This window comes from Gymnoscopelus braueri, assembly GCF_963280865.1.
Source record: "Gymnoscopelus braueri genome assembly, chromosome: 9".
Taxonomy (NCBI): Eukaryota; Metazoa; Chordata; class Actinopteri; order Myctophiformes; family Myctophidae; genus Gymnoscopelus; species Gymnoscopelus braueri.
In genome coordinates, this window is record NC_137610.1 from 49,370,135 (window position 1) to 49,392,334 (window position 22,200).

At 43.7% G+C, this 22,200-nt stretch overlaps 2 protein-coding genes across 5 annotated transcripts in view; both read right to left on the minus strand.

Annotated features, from left to right (window-relative positions):
• Positions 1 to 22,200, minus strand: part of ptprz1a (protein tyrosine phosphatase receptor type Z1a) — a 111,029-nt gene that overhangs the window by 15,128 nt on the left and 73,701 nt on the right. For 2 of the 4 annotated variants that reach the window (XR_013933789.1, XM_080438410.1), the window contains exons 7-14: positions 21,660 to 21,817; positions 16,457 to 16,607; positions 12,432 to 12,622; positions 11,159 to 11,285; positions 7,526 to 7,566; positions 6,707 to 7,412; positions 5,009 to 5,578; positions 1,467 to 1,605 (exon numbers count right to left, since the gene is read on the minus strand). Coding sequence is in view for 3 of the 4 variants with exons in the window: in XM_080438410.1 (XP_080294536.1) it covers positions 1,467 to 1,605; positions 5,009 to 5,578; positions 6,707 to 7,412; positions 7,526 to 7,566; positions 11,159 to 11,285; positions 12,432 to 12,622; positions 16,457 to 16,607; positions 21,660 to 21,817 (2,083 nt within the window). In the remaining variant the exon portion in view is untranslated. The remainder of the gene's footprint in view (positions 1 to 1,466; positions 1,606 to 5,008; positions 5,579 to 6,706; positions 7,413 to 7,525; positions 7,567 to 11,158; positions 11,286 to 12,431; positions 12,623 to 16,456; positions 16,608 to 21,659; positions 21,818 to 22,200) is intronic. The other 2 variants (XM_080438411.1, XM_080438412.1) reach the window with 2 other exon arrangements.
• Positions 5,583 to 6,701, minus strand: LOC308091596 (uncharacterized protein; the record flags this gene model as incomplete). Its single annotated transcript, XM_080437258.1, has 1 exon — positions 5,583 to 6,701. A coding segment is annotated over one exon (1,119 nt), but the record flags the coding sequence as incomplete, so codon positions are not given.

Consider the following 22,200-nt stretch of genomic DNA (forward strand, 5'->3'; position numbering starts at 1 on the left):
AAAAATAAATAAAAAGGCAACTTGTGCTTTTTTTTTCTCTCAATAGACTAAACTTTTCCACTATCCAGAGACTATTGTTTGTCAGAAAACCAATGTGTCCTTTTGGAAGTCACTAACAAACATCCCCAAGGTCAAGTGTGTGAAATGGAAAGGTCCCTGTCAAATATGAGCGTTACAGACTAACAGCACAAAAAGCAGTTCCTGAAAGAAAGAACCGTTTCCAAAAAGAAACTCCGACAACAGACACAGGCAGGCACAATACATCAGCAAACGAATAATAGTTTTGTCACAGAATGTGTGTAAATGCACACGCCCGCATGCACAAAAGCAGCGTACACAGAAAGAAGGAGACAATAAAACCTGTCTCCTACTTCTACAGAAAGAAAACTACTGTTCACCTGCCCATCACTGAACCTCTGATAAGACTCTGAATCAATAATCTACCGTGGTACCTTACCATGTAATAAAACATACTGAAATACACATTGGGGAACTGTTCATATATGGTAAAATGGGTTCTTAGCTGAGTGGTGAAGCAATGGGAAACTATTGTAGTCTGTCTGTCTGTCTGTCTGTCTGTCTGTCTTTTACTCTAGCTGTGAAAATCGGCGAAGTTGCCCTTTAACTAGGCACACCTCTAGGTTGCCTTGTTGTGCACATACATTAATTAAGTGCATATCAAAAAGTATAGGTGCTACGCAGTGTCATCTGAAATGTTTTAGTTTTTGTCTAGTTTTAGTCGGCTATCATAAGATTATAGTCGACAAAATCTACAGTTGATTTAGTCTACTAAAATGTATTTTGGCGGTGCCTTGATGGCGCCGTAACGGCTGATTTTACACTTGGTGTAGCGTGACGCGTTGTGAGATTGTAGATCTGCTATTTTCAGAGCACAACACCCGAGCGCAACCAAACATAAAAGGACTTTAGTTCTACTGGATCTCATCACCACTTGTCCCTCACAAAAAAATGTGTCTAGTTTTTAATTTGTTGAAGAAACTGTCAATATATTTAGTCTAGTTTTAGTCATCATAGCTTAGTTTTTATTTCGTTATTTATTTTGTTTTCGTCAGTGAAAAAAAGGTAGTCGACGAACATTTTTCGTCATAGTTTTAGTCGACGAAATTAACCCATTAATACCTGGAACGCATCTGTGTCACTTTTAGATTTCTTTAGGCTATTCAAAAATAGCAGATATACAAGCTCATAGTGCGGCACCGAGTGCCGCGCTATGAGCTTGTAGATCTGCTATTTTTGAAAAATCGTGAAAAAACATATTTTTAATTTTTTTCAAAAAACTGTTAGGATTTAGATTTCTTTTAAAGAATTGCCTCAGGTCTTAAAGGGTTAATACTGGCGCCGCTGGGCTATGCAGGGTAGAGCCCGCTCAACATTCCCACACTCTGTTGGATGTTAAAACCAACGTTTCTGTGAACCTGTTCACCACCACAGAGCAGGGATCTCACCTCCAGTAGATGAGGATGCCAACCAACACCACCAGGCCCAGGAACGTGAGGGTAGAGACCACCGCCAGGGGCACCACGGCCTTCTTCTCTCTCTCCCAGACCATGCCCACCCTGGACTCGTGGCTGCTGTTACTGGCCTCTGGATATGGGAAGAAAGGGCCAAGTTAGACAAAGTTTATCATGATGTGTGGATTATTATCGTGCCCAAAGATACCTCACATTAATCCATTAAGACCGGGAACGCATCTGTGTCATTTTTTTAATTTCTTTGGCTATTCAAAAATAGCAGATCTACAAGCAGATCTACATCTGTAGATCTGCTTGTAGATCTGCTATTTTTGGAAAATTTGAAAATGTGTGCACATTTTTCAATATATATATATTTTTAAAGAGAACATTTGTAACTCAAATCTTTGCTTCTGGGGATTCTACAAATATCTTCTAAATCCAAACAGTTTTTTTGAAAAAAACATATGTTACTATAATCAGTGGTTCTCAAACTTGTTCCTGTCAAGGGCCCCCAAAATGAAATGTATTTGACCGTGGACCCCATCTCAAAATATGTTGTTCCAGAGCAACATTTGAGTAAAATAAATGTGCTTAAAAATTTTATAATATATATATATTCAAAGATTTGCACACATTTTCACGAAATGTAAAAAAAAAAAATAGAAGATCTACAAGCTCGTAGCGCGGCACTCGGTGCCGTGCTACAAGCTTGTATATCTGCTATTTTTTTATAGCCAAAGAAATCTAAAATGACAGATGCGTTCCCGGTCTAAATGGGTTAATATAGACTGGAGACACAGAACGCACCTTCCAATTCACCTTCCTACTTTGACACAAACAACAGACAAAATGCCAAAAAGCACTCAAGGGCAATTGCACAGAGAAACTCGAAGAGCTGGAAACTATGCACAAGTCAGCACGGAGCACGAGCAGCAAAGAGCAAAAGGTAAAGCAAAGAAGCATGCTTTCATTATGAACTGAACACAACCTCGATGAACTGCTCTGAATCTTCACATTGATTGCTGTTCGCAAACCAACGAGAGAAAAAGCAAACGCCACTCCAGTACACTACAGTAAGTATGGATTAGCCTTGACTGAGGAAGCTTGTTTGTCGAAACTTTGCCTTTTCTGTGCACAATCAAGAGCTTGATTCTGAAAGGCTGGGTCGTGCCCGTTGACTAGTACTTGTATACCTTGTGTGTGCTCTTTCTACTGTATGCTCAATCCATAATTTTAGCCATTTCATCCAAAACCATCTGTGACTGCATCTCGACACGTACAGGCAATGATAATGGCAGATAAACAGTGGGAGAAGGACGTGAACTCTCCAAAAATGTGGAAGGTTACTTGGTGCAAAAATGAAAGCTGTTTAAAGCAATTCAAGTAGACTCAAATGAGAATGAAGGGCAGACGCCATAATGGCACTTTAGATGCTAGTTTGCTTTCCGCTCCCAATGCTAGTTATTGTCCATTCCCTGAGCGAGAACACTAAGTATACAGAATGTTTCAGAGGACTGAAAGACAACAGCAGACATTGTATACAGTACACCATGAGAGGTTCTAAGTCATCCATAGACACATCAGGGAATATGTCACAGAGTTCAAGCTGGAGGAAAGATATACTGCCCTCTGGGGGTCTAAGGTGTCACTGCATGGGGAAGATCACAAAGATTATGGGCAACAGAGTGAGGAAGGCCTGTTGCCTTGTAATGTATAAATCTTTTGTTTAAAATCCTGGCTTGGAACACGTTTTTTTGTGTGATACATTCATAATTCAGCTCAGTCATTAGTTATCAAGAAAAAAAAACCTCATTACAAAGTTGGGTAGCCTATGAGTAAGCAAAATAAGTCAACTTTCAGTATGTTGCATGGTTAGGTAGCCTCAATATGTTTGACACATAGTGCTTCAGATGAGTACAATTGACAAAGCGTCTTAAAGGAGTAGTTCACCCCAAAAACGACTTATTTTCTATCAATTACACACCCCATGAAGCCTTGAATTCATGGAGATGTTTCTTTTTTTTGGGGTGAACTACTCCTTTAATGCTGCAAATCAGAGGAGCAAAGACATGATAAGTTAAGGGGGATGAAACTCTAGGCTGCTTTTGTAGTTTGTTTTCCAGTTTAGGTTAAAAACTACAGCAATTAAAAAACATGGCAGGCTAGTAAGCAGCAAATTGAAGGTGGTGTAACTTGTGATATGTTTTGTTAAAATAAGTGTCAAATATCTCTATATCTGATAGTAATCATTGCTATAGACAGTTTGTTCAATAACATTGAACCAAGTGAATGAAAAGTGAGATGGAACTGGAACATTATATGAAATTGAAGCGGATAAATGGGTAGGCCTACTCTCTCCTGATTGGATGCAATTGGCAAACCGCCTGAAAATGTATTTTCTGGTTTATCAACCACTCGATCGGCTATAGATCTACAAGAGATTTGGTGTAGACGAAAAAAAACGGTCTAAGTCCAAGAACTAGGAAAGAAGTGCCGTGGTTGACCCTCATTTTTTGCTTCTAGTTTTCTTTCAGTGAACCAACCCCTCCAACGTAATTAAGTCAAACAAACTGCAAAGCAGAAAACTGGCACTGCTGTGACAACCCACAAGAAAACATGGGAAATGGACTCATCTGAAGCCTATATATATGGCTTGCATTGAACACTTGTGACGCAGATGTGTGACAGTAATACCCTTATTCAATTGATTTAGCTGCAGCTGTGTTGCTTACATCATGGTCTTAAGTTTTTAACCTGAACTGGACAAACCTACACAAAATCAGCCTTCAGGGTTTCATGCCCCTTTAACCCATTAAAACCTGGATCTGTGTAACCACTTAAACCATTATTTTATACTTTGGCTATTAAAAAATAGTGAAAATTTTTGCAAATCTTTGAATACACATATATTTTTTAAGCAAACATTTTTAACTGGCGGTCCCCTTGACAAAATTTAGAGGACATTTGTAGAATCCTCGGTAGCAAAGATTTGAGTTGCAAATGTTCGCTTTAAAAATATACATATATTCAAAGATTTGCACCCGATTTTTCAAAAATAGCAGATCTACAAGCTCATAGCGCGGCACCGAGTGCCACGCTATGAGCTTGTAGATCTGCTATTTTTGAATAGCCAAAGAAATCTTAAAATGACACAGACGCGTTCCCGGTCTTAATGGATTAAGTGATGATTAAATAAATGAATCTATGAACTATTACTTCGCCTATTCATCTAAAGAATGAAGTGCTGACTTTATGGATGATTTAATGGCATGGATTCTGGACGCATGCATTATTTTCTTCTTCTCTCAAGCAAAGCCCCCTCAGACACACACAGAAGCCCACACAGACACGGATGAAATGTAGTTGTTTTCACAGACAGATGGTGGATTAGTCGTCTTTTGGACCTCTGATATTGTGGTTCAATGGATTCATTCCTGGAGTTGTGATGCAGTTTTTCCCCCACCAACGTGGCTTTATGGGCACATCATACATGTAGGGCCCCATCATCATCATGTTACGGTCGTTTTCTTTACCTTCAACCAGCTCCTCCTCAGACTCTCTCTCCGCACGCTCGGGTATACTGAAGTCGGACGACGTCTCATTGTCGTACGGGCTCTCACCCTGCCCTGAGCCGCTCTCCTCCTCGCCGGCCAGTGACCAGGGCGTCGTGGAGGTCACGGCGGACGCGGTCGTTGTCGATGGAGGACCTCCTCCTGTTTCCTCCGTGGCGAAGGCGCTGCCGCTCTCGCTCTCGAAATAGAAAGCCGAGGAGCGCTCGGCGTCGGACTCATCCAGGGTTGTGGCGACCTTAGAGGAGGGGGGAGCGGTCGGACGCGCTTCCCCCGTCGATTCGGGGAGAGCGCTTTCCCCCGAGGCCGAGCTTTGAACCCTGTCCCACTCCTGATCTACACCCTCCTGAGATTCTACAAACTGGGCCGAGCCAGAGGCGCTGCTACTGCTGCTATGATCACCTGTCACCTGTTCTTCTGGGACGGGTGTGAAGGGAGAGGCTGTGGGTGAGGAAGGGGTCAAAGTTTGGAGGACAAGGCTCCGGTCTGACGACGAGAGCCAGCGGTCCGCCGCCAGGCCGGATACGGGGGCTGCTGCAACAGAAACGGGCAGGTCACTATGGGGGGCCGGGGGAAAGTGGGGATGTGAGGATGAGGAGGATGGAGAAAAAGCGGTATAGGACAGCAGAGATCGATCTAGTATAGAGAGGCCATCAGAGCCACCAACCACAGGTGGAGAAACAACAGGAAGGTCATCTACACCACTACTACCAGAGCCTGAAGGAAGGCCCACGCTAGGCGAAGGTTCTAAGCTAGAAGTTCCCCGAGCTGACGAGGGCATCAGGGGAACGTGAGAGGCATGCAACCAGGTCGAGGAGGAGGACGTCGAGGAGGGTTCGAGAGAACAGGCGCACAAGGTGTCCACGCTGCTGACTAGCGGAAACCCATCACCACTGACTTCAGAGACGAAGGAGTCTATCGCGCTTCCGGTGGCGTAAGTCGACTCCTCAAACCCACCTGAGACGTCGGCGTCGGTCAGACCCGGGGTGGACGACCCAGAGAGAGAGGTGAAGTCGCTAGAGAGCAGAACCGACGGCTGAAGACTCGAGCCGACAGACAGGGAGACCGCGGACGGCGATCTAGAGAGCTCCGACGGGTCCCAGGGGGACTCGGCGGGCGGTACGGCGGAGGACGCGGCGTCCGGCGCGGCTCGGAGGCGGGGGGTGTCGCTGAACAGCGCGGTGGGGAAGTCGCCCGAAGCCGCCCCGGACCCGGAGGACCCAGACAACAAATCACCATCATTATTATCATCGTTATACCCAGCACCGTGAGAGACCAGGGCCGTCTCCCACTCAGACACGGAGGGCACAGGGTGTGAGGAGGAGCGGGGGGGGGTGTGGGGGTGAGACAGGGTGGGCGACGTGCCAGAGGCGGGGGCGGACGTAGGGGTGGGGGAGACAGCCAGGAGGAGCGGTGGGGGGCGGTCGCCAAACGCCGGCAGCAGCGGGGTAGCGGCGGCGGCGGCATGCGGTGGATCTCCCGCAGAGGAGATCGCGGACAACAGCGTGGACGAGGAGGAGGAGGAGGGGCGGGCATGCAGGCAGGCGGAGGAGGGACTGGGGGCGGAGGCACTGGGGAGGTGGGCAGGGTCAGGGTCCGGAGTGTCACACACGGGGGAGGCAGAGGACGAGGACGAGGAGGGGAGGACAGAGGGGCTCTCACCGTTCAACACCGGCTGAGTGGTCTGCGAGTGGATGCCGCCGAACGGGGCAGAGGTAGTTGTGGACGAGAACACCGGCATGCTAGGAGGACTGAGGATCGTTTCCACCGTGCCTCTTTCTGGAAGAGGCTTTGCGTCGGTGGACTCACTTCTCTTGTTGTCGGTTTCAGTAACGGGACGCGTCAATCCTCCCTTGGCCTTAGTATGAATGGACGAAGTTGTACCGCTGACGTCACCACCAGCATGAGGGAGCACTGTGGAAGTGTGTGTTATGGGAGTGATCACTGATGTGGTGTGAATGGCAGCTGCAGTGAGGAGGACATCCTTGGTCCTTGAGGTGCTGCTGTCGGCAGGATCATTGCCACTAAATAAACCCTCAGTGGTGGTGGTGCTGTGCAATGGAGCGGTGCTTGAAGTGGTGCTGGTGGTTGAGCCCTTGCTGCGCTCCCTGGCTCTGCTTCCTGGTGGTGAGACACTGACCCCTGCTGGTGCTCTGGCGGTAGTGTGATGTTTCACGCTGGCTTCAGAGGTCGTGTGAGCCTGAGCTCTAACTGGTGAGCCTGCTGTTCTGGATCTGATGCCAGGCCATGTTGCCAGACTTGGTGGGCCGGTAGTTGTGGTCGTTGGGGGGCGTGAAGTCCACTCTTGGTCATCATAATCCTCAGTTTGGGCCGGTTCATTCCATGATGGATCTGTTCCATAGTCATCCTGCAGGGCAAAGTAAATTATTATTAACTGCAACAAAAACAAACACCAAACTAACACTCAGGTTCATTACAACTGGAAACAATGTACAGTATCATGCTTAGTAAGTAACTTACTTCTGAGTCAAATTCATTTGAATCTGGATCCAGAGCATTTTCTGGAAACAAGCACAGGTTGGAACATTAGATGCACAACATAGAACGCTTAAGCAACATTTTAAAATGTTGTGAAATAAGTAATGAAGTTTGGAACCCATTGGAATTCGTCAAACTCATAATACACCATCAGTAGTAGTTACAATTCACTGACATCAACAGTTTGGCAAGTTATATAATTGTTACAGAAATAACCATTCCAACAGAAAATTAAGACATTTGACTTGGAAAACACAATTTGAAGGATGGAGGTAAAAACAAAATGGAGAGGTCGAGACAAACACCAAGATATTGTTTAAATTAAGTATACACGATTCTGTGTTTCTGGATGATGTATAAATTAAAGTACAACTTCTGTGTTTCTGGGCATTTGACAATCTGTGCAGATCACAGTCAGCTTATCTGTGCACATCTCTAGTCCATTCTGTGACCAGATGAACGTGATGGAAAACCATAATTATGAATGATGTTGCTTTTGTTCATATGAAGGGGGTGAAATGACAGGTTGAGAAAGTGAAAAAAAATTAGGAAAGATTTCCCACACACCATCAAAAGCAAGATTTTTCGGTTTATTTACTGGATTTTGAGTGATGATAACATACACGAATGCATGCAACGTGTTAATGCCATTAGGTCTCATGCAGCTCATGCAACCACCCCCAAACTCAAGCGGAGACGCAGAGCCATAACACACACACACACACACACACGTACACGCACACACACACACACACAACCAGTGTTGATTTTGACAACACATTTTTATTTCTTTCATAGTCTTTTGTATAAAATTCCATTTAGTTTTATTCATATTTTAGTCATCTGAAATGTTTTAGTTTTTGTCTAGTTTGTCGACTAAAATGTATTTTGGCGGTGCCTTGATGGCGTCGTAATGGCTGATTTTACACTTGATTGCATGCTGAAAATTGCATGCTGAAAATAGCCGATCTACAAGCTCACAGCGCGTCGCAGCGCGACGCGTTGAGAGCTTGTAGATATGCTATTTTCAGAGCGTGACACCCGAGCGCAACCAAACATAAAATGACTTGTCTTTTAGTTCTACTGGATCTCTTCTCCACTAGTCCCTCACTAACATTATAGTCTAGTTTTTATTTGTTGACAATAATTGTCAACAACTATGATGTCTTAGTTTTAGTCATCATAGCTTAGTTTTTAATTGGTTTTCGTCAGTGAAAAAAGGTAGTCGACCAACATTTTTCGTCATAGTTTTAGTCGACGAAATCAACACTGCACACAACACACTCAGGCATTTTGGGGACAGATGGTAGCGTGGCTCTTACCTGGTTGAGGCTAAGTCACACATCATGGACACCAGATCACACTGGTTCATGAAGCATGAGGTGGTGAGTTTAATGAATGAGTGAGTGAGTGAGTGAATGAAGGAATGCATGAATGAATGGCCCACAATGAATGATGACAAGTGACTCTTAACGCATTCAAGCCGGGAACGCATCTCTGTCATTTTAGATTTGTGCCGCACTATGGGCTTGTAGATCTGCTATTTTTGGGAAAAATCGTGAAAATGTGTGCAAATCTTTGAATATATACATATTTAACTCAAATCTTTGCTTCTGTGGGTCCCTGGAACAACATATTTTCAAATGGGGGTCCGCGGCCAAATACATATCATTTTGGGAGGTCCTTGACATGAAAAAGTTTAAGAACCAGCAACATAAGTTTAAAAAAAAACTGTTAGGATTTATAAGACATTTGTAGAATCCCCAGAAGCAATAAGATTTGAGTTACAAATGTTCACTTTAAAAGATTTGCCCACATTTTCACGATAAAAAAAAATCGCAGATCTACAAGCTCATAGAGCTATGAGCTTGTATATCTGCTATTTTTGAATAGCCAAAGAAATCTTAAAATGACAACGATGCGTTCCCGGTCTTGAAGGGGTTAATGTTACAGTATGCAGTATGCTACAGTATCCACAACACGTCTGCTATAACGGAACATACTAAGGTCATACATACAGTACGTCATGCAAAAAAAAAACTACCCAAACGTGTGCACAACAAACACCGCTCTCATCCATGCAAGCTGACACTGAAATATGATGCAGAGCATTTGTTTGTTTTTTTAAAGCAAGGCTTGTTACTTTATTATCAACTTTTTCAGTTCATGAAAATACAAAGGTGCCATCATTTAGCCCATTCTCCCAATCCCATGTTTCACAAGATGCTGCACACACATGCATGCAAACATTCTCTTACTTTGTGTGACAGGTGGAAGGGAGGGACGCCATTTAAAAAGAGGCTTTTGTCTTTCTTTGTGTGACATGGTGGGACACAGGAAATGTCCCCAATGACCCCCACAACCAAACATGTTCTTTTCATCATCTTTAGAACTATAGAGGGAAGCACATTTGAATAGAAGTAACAGAGAAACACATAGAACCGTGAGAAACCGTTGGAGAAAAAAAGGAGCGCACCGTGTGTGTGACAACATGCTCACAGGACATCCCAGAGAAAAAAGAGGGAGGAGAAGGGCAAGGTCGGGAGGTCAAAAGGTCAAAGAGGACACACGGCACACAGAGTTTGAATTCAGAACATTGTAACATTCAAAGGATTCAATAAAGTGCTGGAGGTTGGAAAACATTTGTATATATATATATATTTAAAAAAAGGAAATGATGTCGTAAAATATGAACCACATGAGGGTAACATTCATTAGAATCTTATGTTAACTATTTAATTTAAGACATGTTGTTTTCAGATGTAGCTTTTTCCTTATAAGGTTATAGCAGCATACCATCTGATTTCAGCCAGTGACTCTGCTCATCAGTGTTGCCAGATGGGGAATGTTAAATTATCGTACCGGAGCCTTAAAATTATCGTATTTAAAAGAAAACTAACGTACACAGCCAAAAAGTATATATCATAGGTGTAAATAAGTAATTTCACAAAAATATGCGTATTCATTGTAAGAAACAACCTTGTTTGAGACTCCTACGAGATAAAAAAACGCTTCACATACGCTGCGTGGAAGCAGACAACTTCCCGGACATTACACAAATAAAAGCCAGGAAGCCTAAAACTGGACTAGAAAGACACAACCGGTGTTTTTAATGCCTCCAAGTACAGATCTCGGGTCAGATCGACTGATTTACTGACTTATTTTGCAATGCCAAACCAGATACCGAATCAGCAGCCAGGGAATTTAGTAAATTCACACACCTTTTTGTGATATGGCGAAATTTTCGTACATTTGGGCATTTTTGGCATTATTGATCGTACATCGTACAGAGGGTAAAATGATGGTATAAATACGAAAATTATCGTACATCTGGCAACACTGCTGCTCATGCTATAGTATACTATATCGTAAATATTTCAGAAGCTTTTGTTAACTGGTGTTATAAGCGTGTCGTGTGACTCTACTGCTTTTGCTTTTATGTCCTACCACTAGACCTACGCATGGGGAACTGTTTCACCAAGGGGTCAGCCTTATATATACGAAGAACGCAGTTCAGTAAGAGAAACCTGTGAGGAGGAGGAGGAGGAGTATGCATCATCTAAGCTGGGTCTCCGTAGAGACGGGAAGGAGGGCCGCCATCACGGACGCTCTTACCAGGGTCGTGGAGGGGCATGTCGACCGCCACTTGATCGCTTATGCGTCCGTACAGACCGTTGGCACACACAGCCACCACCTGGATCATGTAGCTGGTGTTGGCCGACATGTCTTGGAGGATCGCGCCCTGGTGACGAGGAAGGGAATAACCATTAATATAACATTATATAACATTAATAATAACATCATCCGGCTTTGTTGAGCGTCTACACACAAACACAATTGGCCTGTGTTCGGGGGTGGGAAGCAGGGCGGGGAGGGTGATAATCGTCATTGCACGTAGTCCTACGGGCTTGGGGGGGCACCATAGAGTTATAATATATCTAGAGGGCGGACTGCCCCGCCCCCATCTATTCATTTCAATGAAAGTTGGCGTTTGAAGCACCCGGAAGTACCTCTACTTCCGCATTTGGCCACCAAATTTAGGTGCCCAAATGCGGAAGTTTCAAACAGTTGAAGCACGCAACGCAGTGGCGTTTTAAATGCGCAAGTATTGCATTCTCAGATTTGACCACCAGGCGATGGCCGCTTCACTGTTCTACCGTGGCTCTGGGCTCCTGGGGCGGCACCTGTCAGCAGGGAGTGTTGGGCGAGAGGAGTAGGACGAAGACTCTATGTCCTCTCAGTGGGGGCTCCTCACTGGCAGGTGAGGCGGTACAACAGCAGTGACAAGACAACACAGAAATGTGTGTGGGGAGGAATCAATTGGCATAACGACTAAATTGGGGAGAAAAGGGCTTTAAAAAAAATGTATAAGTAAATGCCAGCTTTATTTTCAAAATTAGGATGGCTGGAATTTGCTACACTGGCTCTGGTGAAAAATGTGTGAACTTCCCTTACCTGAGTAAAAATATTCTTAAAAAATATGGGGACCTGACCATATAAGATCTTATGTACCATGGTCAGCCTGGCCATGGTAACCCTGGGTTCTACTGGCAGCCAGTTGAGCCAGGAACTGGTTCCTACCTACCGGTATATGAGCTCTAGGGCTCAACCCTATAGTATGACCCTGATCAGTTTTCCTATGGCGATTGGGTTGAATTCTGGAGAATCTCATCAGCTAATTCCTACGTTTGTTTTAGGAATTCTTTGACGATCCTCTCCAGTCTCCCGAGTGGCGTATACCGTACAAAGAGTGAGCGGGCCGCTGAGGACAAGGACACGTGACATGACTGTTGGAAGGACACAGTCAGACAGTGATGTTCAAACCTTTGTACGATTACATTTCATGAGACAGGGCCGTCCCTCGTCACCCTGCCGCCTCCCTTCTTACCACATCCTGGTCCCCGTCGGTCAGGTACTGGAAGGTAGGAGGCTCCACGGCGCCTTGGAAGGCCACCTGGAAGGTGACAGAGTACTTCTCTATGACAGAGTCATACACGGCCCGGGGACGCTCCCACACCACCAGCAGGCTGGTCCGGTTGTGGGGGAAGGCCTGGACGTTTTCTGGTTCTGAACTGCAGACTGAAAGAGAAAGAAAAACAGAGAGGTGGGTTCAAATCAACACTACAGAGTACAGACCTCTCAAAACAAACTATAGTCAGACTTCTACTAAACCTCACACCTAGGACTCACCTAACCCCTGCTCATTATGCTAAGGTGGGATGGCTCAGGGTAGAGGACAGAGTACAGCAACTTGCAATGGGCCTGGTTTTCAAGATACTCAAGGGACCATGTGCTCTTGAGTACATGGTGTTACATGTACCACGTAACACCAGAGGGAGCTCCACTGATCTCATTCCCCCCAGATTTGGCACAAACATGGGGATGAATGCATTCTACTATTCTGCCACCAAAATGTGGAATGCCCTACCACCAGCCATCGAAAAGTGTGACTCCCTGCCCTCCTTCAAAACTGCCATAAAAGAGCACCTGTCTGCAATTTGCAACTGGACAAATAGAAGACACAAGTCTTCTAGCTTGCCAACATAAATGACCCCCAACTGTTTTTCTGTAAACATACTTTTACTGCTCTTAGTATTAATGATCTCTTGTATAGTATTCTGTCTTCATATGTCTTGATGAATTGAATACATAGGACCACAATGGAGAAAAGCCCTCAGGGCTTTTTGTGTTGTGTGTTTTTTGTGTTAGAGATTTAAAAAAAATCGTATCAAAAGAGGGTCTACTAAGGCATATCAAACTGGGGGTCCTTGAAATAAAATAAAAAGGTTGAGAGCCACTGGTCTAAGCAAATAGGATTTGTATTTACACATTCCAATGTGCAATGCCAAAAAAACACACGATTAAACCAATAATTGTAATTATTTGCGTGACAGTTAATCGTCAACTATAAAACGTCATGAGCGGGACAGTGCTAGGGGTCAGGATGGAGTTCAAAACCCTCGGATTAGAGCCGCTGTCAAGCAGATCGTAGATAGACACACTGTGAGTCAGGGATTTGGACAGATTAGAGAATCCTAGACAATAGACAGGGATTGACACGTGTATGGCCTATTGTGTGGCTATTATCTGTGTTAAACCCTCACTGACTTGTCTTATCCTCTTTGTAGAAGTGGGTAAACAGGGTTCAATAAAGAAAAATCAATACAACAGGGGGGGAGATTCTCTTCACTTAAAGGTCCGATAGGCAAGATCTTTTTAGTTTCTGTTTAATAAATACATAAATAAACAAACAAACAAAGAAACACATAAATAAATAAATAAATAAATAAATAAATAACAAAGCTTAACAATATTTATCTCCTGCTGATCACAAAACTCCTACAACTGATATTTTACATGAATATGCTCTGATTTAAATGACAGAAATAGTGCTGACTAGCTTCCACCACAAGGGGGCAGAGGAGAACAGTACAATGCATGAACAGAGCACACAAATCACCTCTCATACATTTAAAACACATCAGACATCACAAGGACAGCTGGACTGAATCGGCTCAATGCACAACAGCCATATTGGAATGAAATTGGGCCTCTTCCTTACTTCCTTCACAGGTCTTAACAATTATACTAATGAAGGCTCTGTTCCATTCAGGTCAAACAGAGTCAGGGTGCTGATATTGAACGCATGTTGGCTCACTGGAAACACTCTGCTACACCAGTGGGCCTCAAATTGAGGCCCACTGCATCTTACGGGTGTGTAACTCTGAGAGTGTACAAATGGAACCAAATGGACCTGTAGGCTTTATAACAGCAAACATGGAGCCATTAAATTAATTTTAAACGTTCTTCCATCCACTGTAACAAAAAGTAGACACTGACTGATGTAGCTATGGTCTCTGTTTTCTCTACTTAGATCAGTCATTGATTTAGACCTGTGTAGGTGTAACATTGAAAAGTGTTTAAAGTATTGAAAGTATTACATCAAATGGACAAGGATGGAGTGGCGTCTTTATTACCAAGGGTATTTAAGCTATCAATTTGTGTGTGTGCTTCAGGGTGTAAGTGTGAGTGTTTTAAATCCCCCAATTATTCTGCTGCTGATAAACTACACCAAAATGAACTGTCAAATCACACCAACAAGGGTGGGACAAAACACAATTACACAAACCTGCCAACCCAAGGCAAACCAAACCAGTGTAACCAAACAAAACCAACTTCATTTATGTTGCGGGGACGGGTAACAAAACCACAACAAAATCTAAATGAACGGAAATTGTGCTTTTAGGACGAGCGCCCAATTTAATGTCTCTGGTGACATGAAACTCACACACACACACACACACACACACACACACACACACACACACACACACACACACACACACACACACACACACACACACACACACACACACACACACACACACACACACACACACACACACACACACACACACACACACACACACACACACACACGGCTCAATGACATATGCCATCACTAATTGAACATGGACCAGTGTACAGTGACAAAATCAATTGCTCGACAAGTCAACCCGATCTCTCTCACTGTAATATCTATTTAGGTCAGTCAAGGTCTATTACTGTCCTCCCATCATCTGTGATCCACTTCTCTGGGATCCATTTAGACAGTCTGGACTGTGGCCTGGTGTCAAATCAAGTCAAGTAAGTAAGTAAGTAAGTAAGTACCAGTATTGGGTAAGTACCAGTAAGTAAGTAAGTACCAGTAAGTAAGTAAGTACCAGTATTAAGTAAGTACCAGTAAGTGAGTGAGTGAGTGAGTGAGTCAGTCAGTCAGTCAGTCAGTCAGTCAGTCAGTCAGTCAGTCAGTCAGTCAGTCAGTCAGTCAGTCAGTCAGTCAGTCAGTCAGTCAGTCAGTCAGTCAGTCAGTCAGTCAGTCAGAGGATGACCTAAGTGACCTGGGGGCAGAAGGTGGAATTAGCAGATCAGAGACGTGTTGTTTCCCCTTTTGTTCTGTATTTCACTGACAACCAACGCAAGTGAGCCAGCACAGGGTTGACGGCTGCCTTTTCTTCTAGCAGCTGCAACTTGAACCATCTGTGGTCGAGAAAGGGTGGACTGAGTCAAACCCAAACACATGGAATTACAGTCCAGCTGAGAGGTGTCCAGCTGATGATTTCTAAGTACTTATGAGATAAACAGCACTTCACATCTACTACACTAGTTTGTTGAAATGCACAGAACAGTGTCACGTCGACAAGGGGCTCAACGCAAGTTCAAACAAAGGTTATCTCACAGCCGGATGTCAGACACAAGCCTCTGTGTTTATAATGTCACATAAGATTAGGGCTACAGTATGTGCTGCTTGGAGTGGAGGTACTGGAATATCACACACGCATGCACACACACACGCCCATATTTGGAGTCATAGGTCATGACTGACCTCACAGGCTGTTCTCACACACTGTTCCCATGTGGATCTTGAGATCCACATGGGAACAAAAAGGATGTTGGTTACTTTTGACATAGTAATGGTCTTATTCTTAATTTTTTTTCATCTTCATTTTAGACGTATTAAAAAGGTCTTAAAAGTCCTTAAATTTTCACTTTAGAAATGTGCAGATACCCATAGACTTACGTGTATACTGTATGTTGTTTTGTTTACTGTTGAGTGAGAAAACAATGTTGCACATTAAGCTAATCATCTGGGGACCCCCCCCGAGAATCATTCGAGGACCCCTTGGGGGTCCTGGCCCCCAGTTTGGGAACCATTGAACAAGAGCACACGTCCAATATGGTAACAGACAGAAAATCATTGGAAAGATTTAGAGCCCTCACGCTGTTAAACCAATGATATGATGTAATAATTGATCAGCTGAATGTGCGCTCATGGTCTTGCACTTAGCCTTGTTTAGTGGAATCTAGTCCAGTGTGGTATGTGATGTGGTAGTTTCTGCTACTGCTACGTACCTGGCGTGAGGACCTCCTCAATGCCGGTGTAGGAGGAGAAGATCTGGCCCATGAACTGGTCCTGCTGCTCCCTGAAGTTGTTCTGCAGATAGTCCATCAGCATCACATAGCCGGCCTGCTGCATGGTCATCACCTCGCAGAACATCTCCAGCTAGAAAGGAGCATCAAAAGCACCTCACAATCAGTGTTGTCATGTCCGCTTATTATAGGCAACTTTGGGCTTGTTTTTCTGTCAAATTGCTTGTAAATATCCGTAGTTGCGGGTTGTGGTTTTATGGGCTTGTTTCTTAAGTGTGGTTGGTTATTTGGGCTTGCTTCCTAATTTAGTTTAAACCAGTGGTTCTCAAACATTTTCCTGTTGTGAGCTTGTAGATCTGCTATTTTCAAAATAGCCGATGGAGTTCTCTTGTCTCTTCTCTCGCTTCTTTTGGGCTTGTTTTCATAGTTTCGGTTGCTTATTTCTCCCACAAAATCTGGCAACACTACTCACAATTAGCGTTAACCACGTGAACCCTAGCGTCCCTATTCTGGGGGCGAACGTTCAGTGAAAATAGCCTATCTGCAAGCTTGTGGATCGTCTATTTTCAGCACAGACATTCGTGTAGAGGGCGGAAAAAAGGAGGGGACTAAGTACCGTATAGACCCCCTAGGGGACCCCGGTCAACAAAGTATATAGGGATTAAGTTTAATGAACACCGATGACCTGAAACAATGACTTTCCTAATCAATTGATCTGTGTATTATTCGTTTGATAATTCTATTAATCTACACTAATGTACATCGACAAATGTTATGTTGAGGGTAGAATTCAAGAAAAGAAATGTTGAAATATTGGTTCTGCTAAAAAAAAAAGAAGAAAAAAAAGATTCTATTTTCAAGCCCTGCTACCGAGGGTCATTGTCACGAGCCGTGACTTTAAACAATTATGCTTTGACAGCCAAATTGCACGACTGGAATGTAAACCAGTCAGGACGTGTTTGTTTGAAAATAACATAGTAATCTGCTCAGCTCAGGAAGCATGATGCAAATGAGTGGAATAGGCTTTCACAAGTTAGTACTCGTTATAGTTTAATTACTGTATTTATCGAACTGTTTAAACGCAAATTGACGATTTTATTGCATGATATCAACTTTAAAATCTTTCAAATTCTTTGGATAATAATAAAAAACTCATTGAACCCGACCTAGCCTCTCCTTTTTTTCTGGGCATGCCATAATAGGCAAACATTCAGCGAAAATAGCCAAACATTCAACATAACATAGCAGATCTACATGCTTGTAGATAGGCTATTTTCACCAAAAAGATTTGGTGTAGCGGCGGGAAAAAAACAGAATTAAGTATAGTGAACAAAGTATAAAGAGTGTTTAAAATATTTCATATTCATTGGATAACAATACAAAACTACTTGATTAAATAACTAAGCATTTGATCAGCTGTTTCTGAAGAATGTAATAATCGTCTATGAAAAACAACTTAACCCATTAAGACCGGGAACGCATCTGTGTCAATTTAGATTTCTTTGGCTTTTCAAAAATAGCAGATATACAAGCTCATAGCGCACCAAGTGCGGCACCAAGTGCGGCACCAAGTGCCACACTATGAGATTGTAGATCTGCTATTTATTTTGAAAAATCATGAACATTTGTACAAATCTTTGATTATATATATTTTTAAGCGAACATTTGTAAAATATTTTGTTCCAGGGACCCAACCAAAAGCAAAGATTTGAGATACAAATGTTCGCTTTTAAAAATATAAATTCAAAGATTTGAAAAAGAAATATTTTTAAATATTTAAAAAGAATAGCAGATCTACAAGCTCATATTTTTTAATAGCCAAAGAAATCTAAAATGACAATATATGCGTTGCCGGATTGAATGGGGTTAAATAATGGCCCCTTCACGTGCCTTGTGACTGTGGGACGGGGACAGTATCACACCAAAAGGCAGACAGGAACCTCTCAGAAATAGAATGGGTGGGCGAGGCGAGGCGTCAGTCCCCACACACACTGACAACAGGTTGTCAACAGGCAAACATCCCAAACGTGTCATTACACGTCGCCCCGAGGGCAACCTCGTGATTGACAGGTATATTCAGGCAGTCATTAAATAAAACATTAAAACACACGGTCACGCACAGGCGCACGTGCACAAAGAAAAAAGCGCAAAGCAAAAGAGACTCGTCGACAAAAAGACTTTGGTATGGCTAAGCGACTGAAGCTCACTATAAAGCCGCAGTCATGCGCAGGCTTGTTAAAGCGATCTTATGCAACAGGCCCTCTTTTGCCTTGTGTACAATAGATCAACCGTATGTTAGGATCCCACCCAGGACATTCTCTCTTTAGAGGACAGCTGTCATCAGGCAGGAAATGAATGGAGAGGAAAGGAGGAGGGCCTCCTATTTACACACACACACACACACACGCGCGCGTGCGCGCACGTCGCGCACACACACATTAAACTTTTGGAAATACATTCATTCAACACACTGGGGCGGCAGTGTATCAGGAGGTAAGAGCAGCCTTTTTTGGAATCAGAAAGGTTTCCGGTTCAATCCCCGCCGGGACCAGGTTGGTAGAGGTTGATGGAGGCCCAGTTAGTGCAGCTGATGACCTGCAAGAGCACTGGTTGATTGTCCTGAGAAGGTTCAGCACCAACACTCGCTGCTCTTGTGAGTCAGACTTGAATTCAACCACTAGCAGTGTCGCGCTTTAACTCATTAAGACCAAGAACGCATCTGTGTCATTTTTAGATTTCTTTGGCTATTAAAAAAAATGAGCTATAAGCTTGTAGATCTTTTCTTTTTTTTTATTGTGAAAATTTGTGCAAATCTTTAGTTTGAATATATATATATATATATATTTTTTAAAGCAAATTTTGTTTTACTCAAATTGAACCACTGATGCCTATAGAAACATAGTTTTTTTTTTTTTTTAACTGTTAGGATTTAGAAGACATGGTAGAATCCCAAGAAGCAACGATTTGAGTTACAAATGTTGGCTTTAAAAAATATATATTCAAAGATTTGCACAAATCTTCACGATTTTTCAAAAGAAAATAGCCAAAGTATAAAATAATGGTTAAAGTGGTTAAAATCTAAAATGACAGACGCTTTACCCGGTCTTAATGGGTTAATTGTGTGCACCAGTATGAGCAGTATCTATTAATTTGTATGTTGCACACATCTGGCTGCTTTCGTATCTGTTTGGTCAACATTGTCGCTGTTCATCGTCACTTGGTGCTGAATGAGTTGGTGCTCTGTGCACACAGACGATGACATTGCCTTGTGTATTTAGGACTGTCACACTCGTGACATTTTAGTTGCTGATTAATCGTCAAGAGGAAAGTGCAGATCACACTGTGTCCTGCCCACGGTTACTGGTCTAAATGGTTGAATAGAAATGAGTACTGTGCTGCTGCTGACCATGCTGTAAGAGAGAAGCTTCAGACAGTGGGAATGTTTGAGGATTATGAGGAGGGTCTGATCTCCTTTTATGATGTGGAGACCAGAGTTAATCTACTCTTTCACTGGCTGCACCTTCACTGATAAACTCTGTCCATACTTCAGTCCCTGTCTTAACCCATTAAGACCTGAGGCGATTCTTTAAAATGTTTTCTAAATCCTAACAGTTTTTTGAAAAAAATCAAAAAGAAAAAAATTCAAGATTTTTCAAAAATAGCAGATCTACAAGTTCATAGCGCGGCACTCGGTGCCGTGCTATGAGCTTGTATATCTGCTATTTTTGAATAGCCAAAGAAATCTAAAGTAACACAGATGCGTTTCAGGTCTAAATGGGTTAATTATAGTGGTAAACCTCTGCTCCTCTGATCATCTCTCCTGTCAATCACACTGATTAGACTAATCCTATACATTTACTATGAGGGCTAATTTGTGTAGATAATTGGTGAATTATGCAGTATTTATCTTGCATCCCATGGGAAAATTCAGTTTTCAGCTTGTCCTCTGTGGATCCACCAACATAGTCTGCCTGATTACCAGCGACTTGGTAACTTTGGCCGCCTAGCTTGGTCAAACTCCACATCAAAAACTTCAAATTCGACAGACAAGTGACATCAGTGGTACAGTCCTGCTTCTATCAGTTGCGCACCATCGCAAAGCTCAAGCCCTTCCAGTGACCTGTCGAGGTGACCTGTCATGCTAATCTTCTCACGGCTGGACTACTGCAACGTCATCTATGCTGGACACACTGATGGGACCCTTCAAACGTCTGCAGCTGATCCACAATGCTGCTGCCAGGCTTGTGACCAGCCTGATCTCCAGAGATTACCGTAACATTGCACGGAACGAGTGCACTTCATTCCGTGGATAGTCGCCTAGAAACCCCGAAATTGCGTGCATATGTACGGCGAGTCCCACGGTGGGCGTAACCAGTCGCAACCCGGAAAAACCCGGAAGCAGAGCAGTCCCCACAACAACATTTACGATTCTGTGCCTATCGGTACATAACTCAAACGGCGCTGAGTAGGCACAGGCGAACGTCACACCGTTCAGGACGGCAACTCGGTCGCCTTAGCTCCCTCGGTGGTCCTTCACGGGGTGACAGTTCGCCTGTGACTGCGCGCCTCCGAAATGGTTTTGTCACAAAGGGAGCGCCGTACATATGCACGCAATTTGGGGGTTTCGAGGCGGCTATCCACGGAATGAAGTGCACTCGTTCCGTGCAATGTTACGGTAATCTCTGGAGATCGGGTTGTTGTGACAGCTAGGCACCAAGCTAAGAGAGAACATCTCACCAGTCCTGTAGTAGTGACGTTTAAGATTCTCTTGTTTGTGTTCAAAGCCAATAACAGCTTTGCACCACCCTATATTGTGGAACTAACCAGGTTCACTTTTTGTTTTGTGGGTTGTGTGTGTGCGTGGGTTTGGTTTCTACTCCCTCCTGTTGTGACTGACTGACAGTGTGAGTTCTTGTTATCCTAGTCTAGTCTTCTTTGTCTTGTCCTATGTTTTATCTTGTCTCTTTCTTTTCTCTTTCTGTGGACCGCGCCCCGGGCCAGAGTAATAACTGAATGGGGGGCGAGAGAGTGTGGGGGAGACACACGCACACACATACACACACACACACACGCACACACACACACGCACACGCTCACGCACACGCACACGCACACGCACACGCACACGCACACGCACACGCACTCGCACGCGCACGCGCACACGCACACGCACTCGCACACACACCTGTGTGTCAGAGATGGCCACGGGCTCCTTGAAGACGATCCACTCCACAGCCTCGGTGCAGGGCGGGGTGGTCAGCGAGCCGTTGTACACAAAGTATTTCTGGGTGGAGTTTGGCAGCAGACCCTGCAGTGTGAACGGCGTGACCTCTGAACTCTTACCTGGAGAAAACAGTATAGATTGTGGCAAAACGTTAACCACTTATGGTTTACCGAAGTCCCTCAGGGCTCAACACTAGTGTATTTTCTGATTTCTGTTATTGTGGGGAAGGAAGGCTTTCGCTGAAAATAGCCGATCGGCAAGCTCACAACGCGTCGCAGCTTGTCGATCGGTTATTTTCTGCAAAAGCCTTCCCCACAATAAGGATGCTGGGGTTTAAGTGGTTAAGTAAAAGGAGAAGAACATGTTAAAAGGCAAACCGAACAAAAAAGGAGAAAGAAGTATGAGATACAAATACGGAAAATAGAAGAGAGAGGGGAAAGAAAATCATGATGGAATTGTGAACACTCACAATCAATTGAATCTTTTCCCACAATAAATGTTG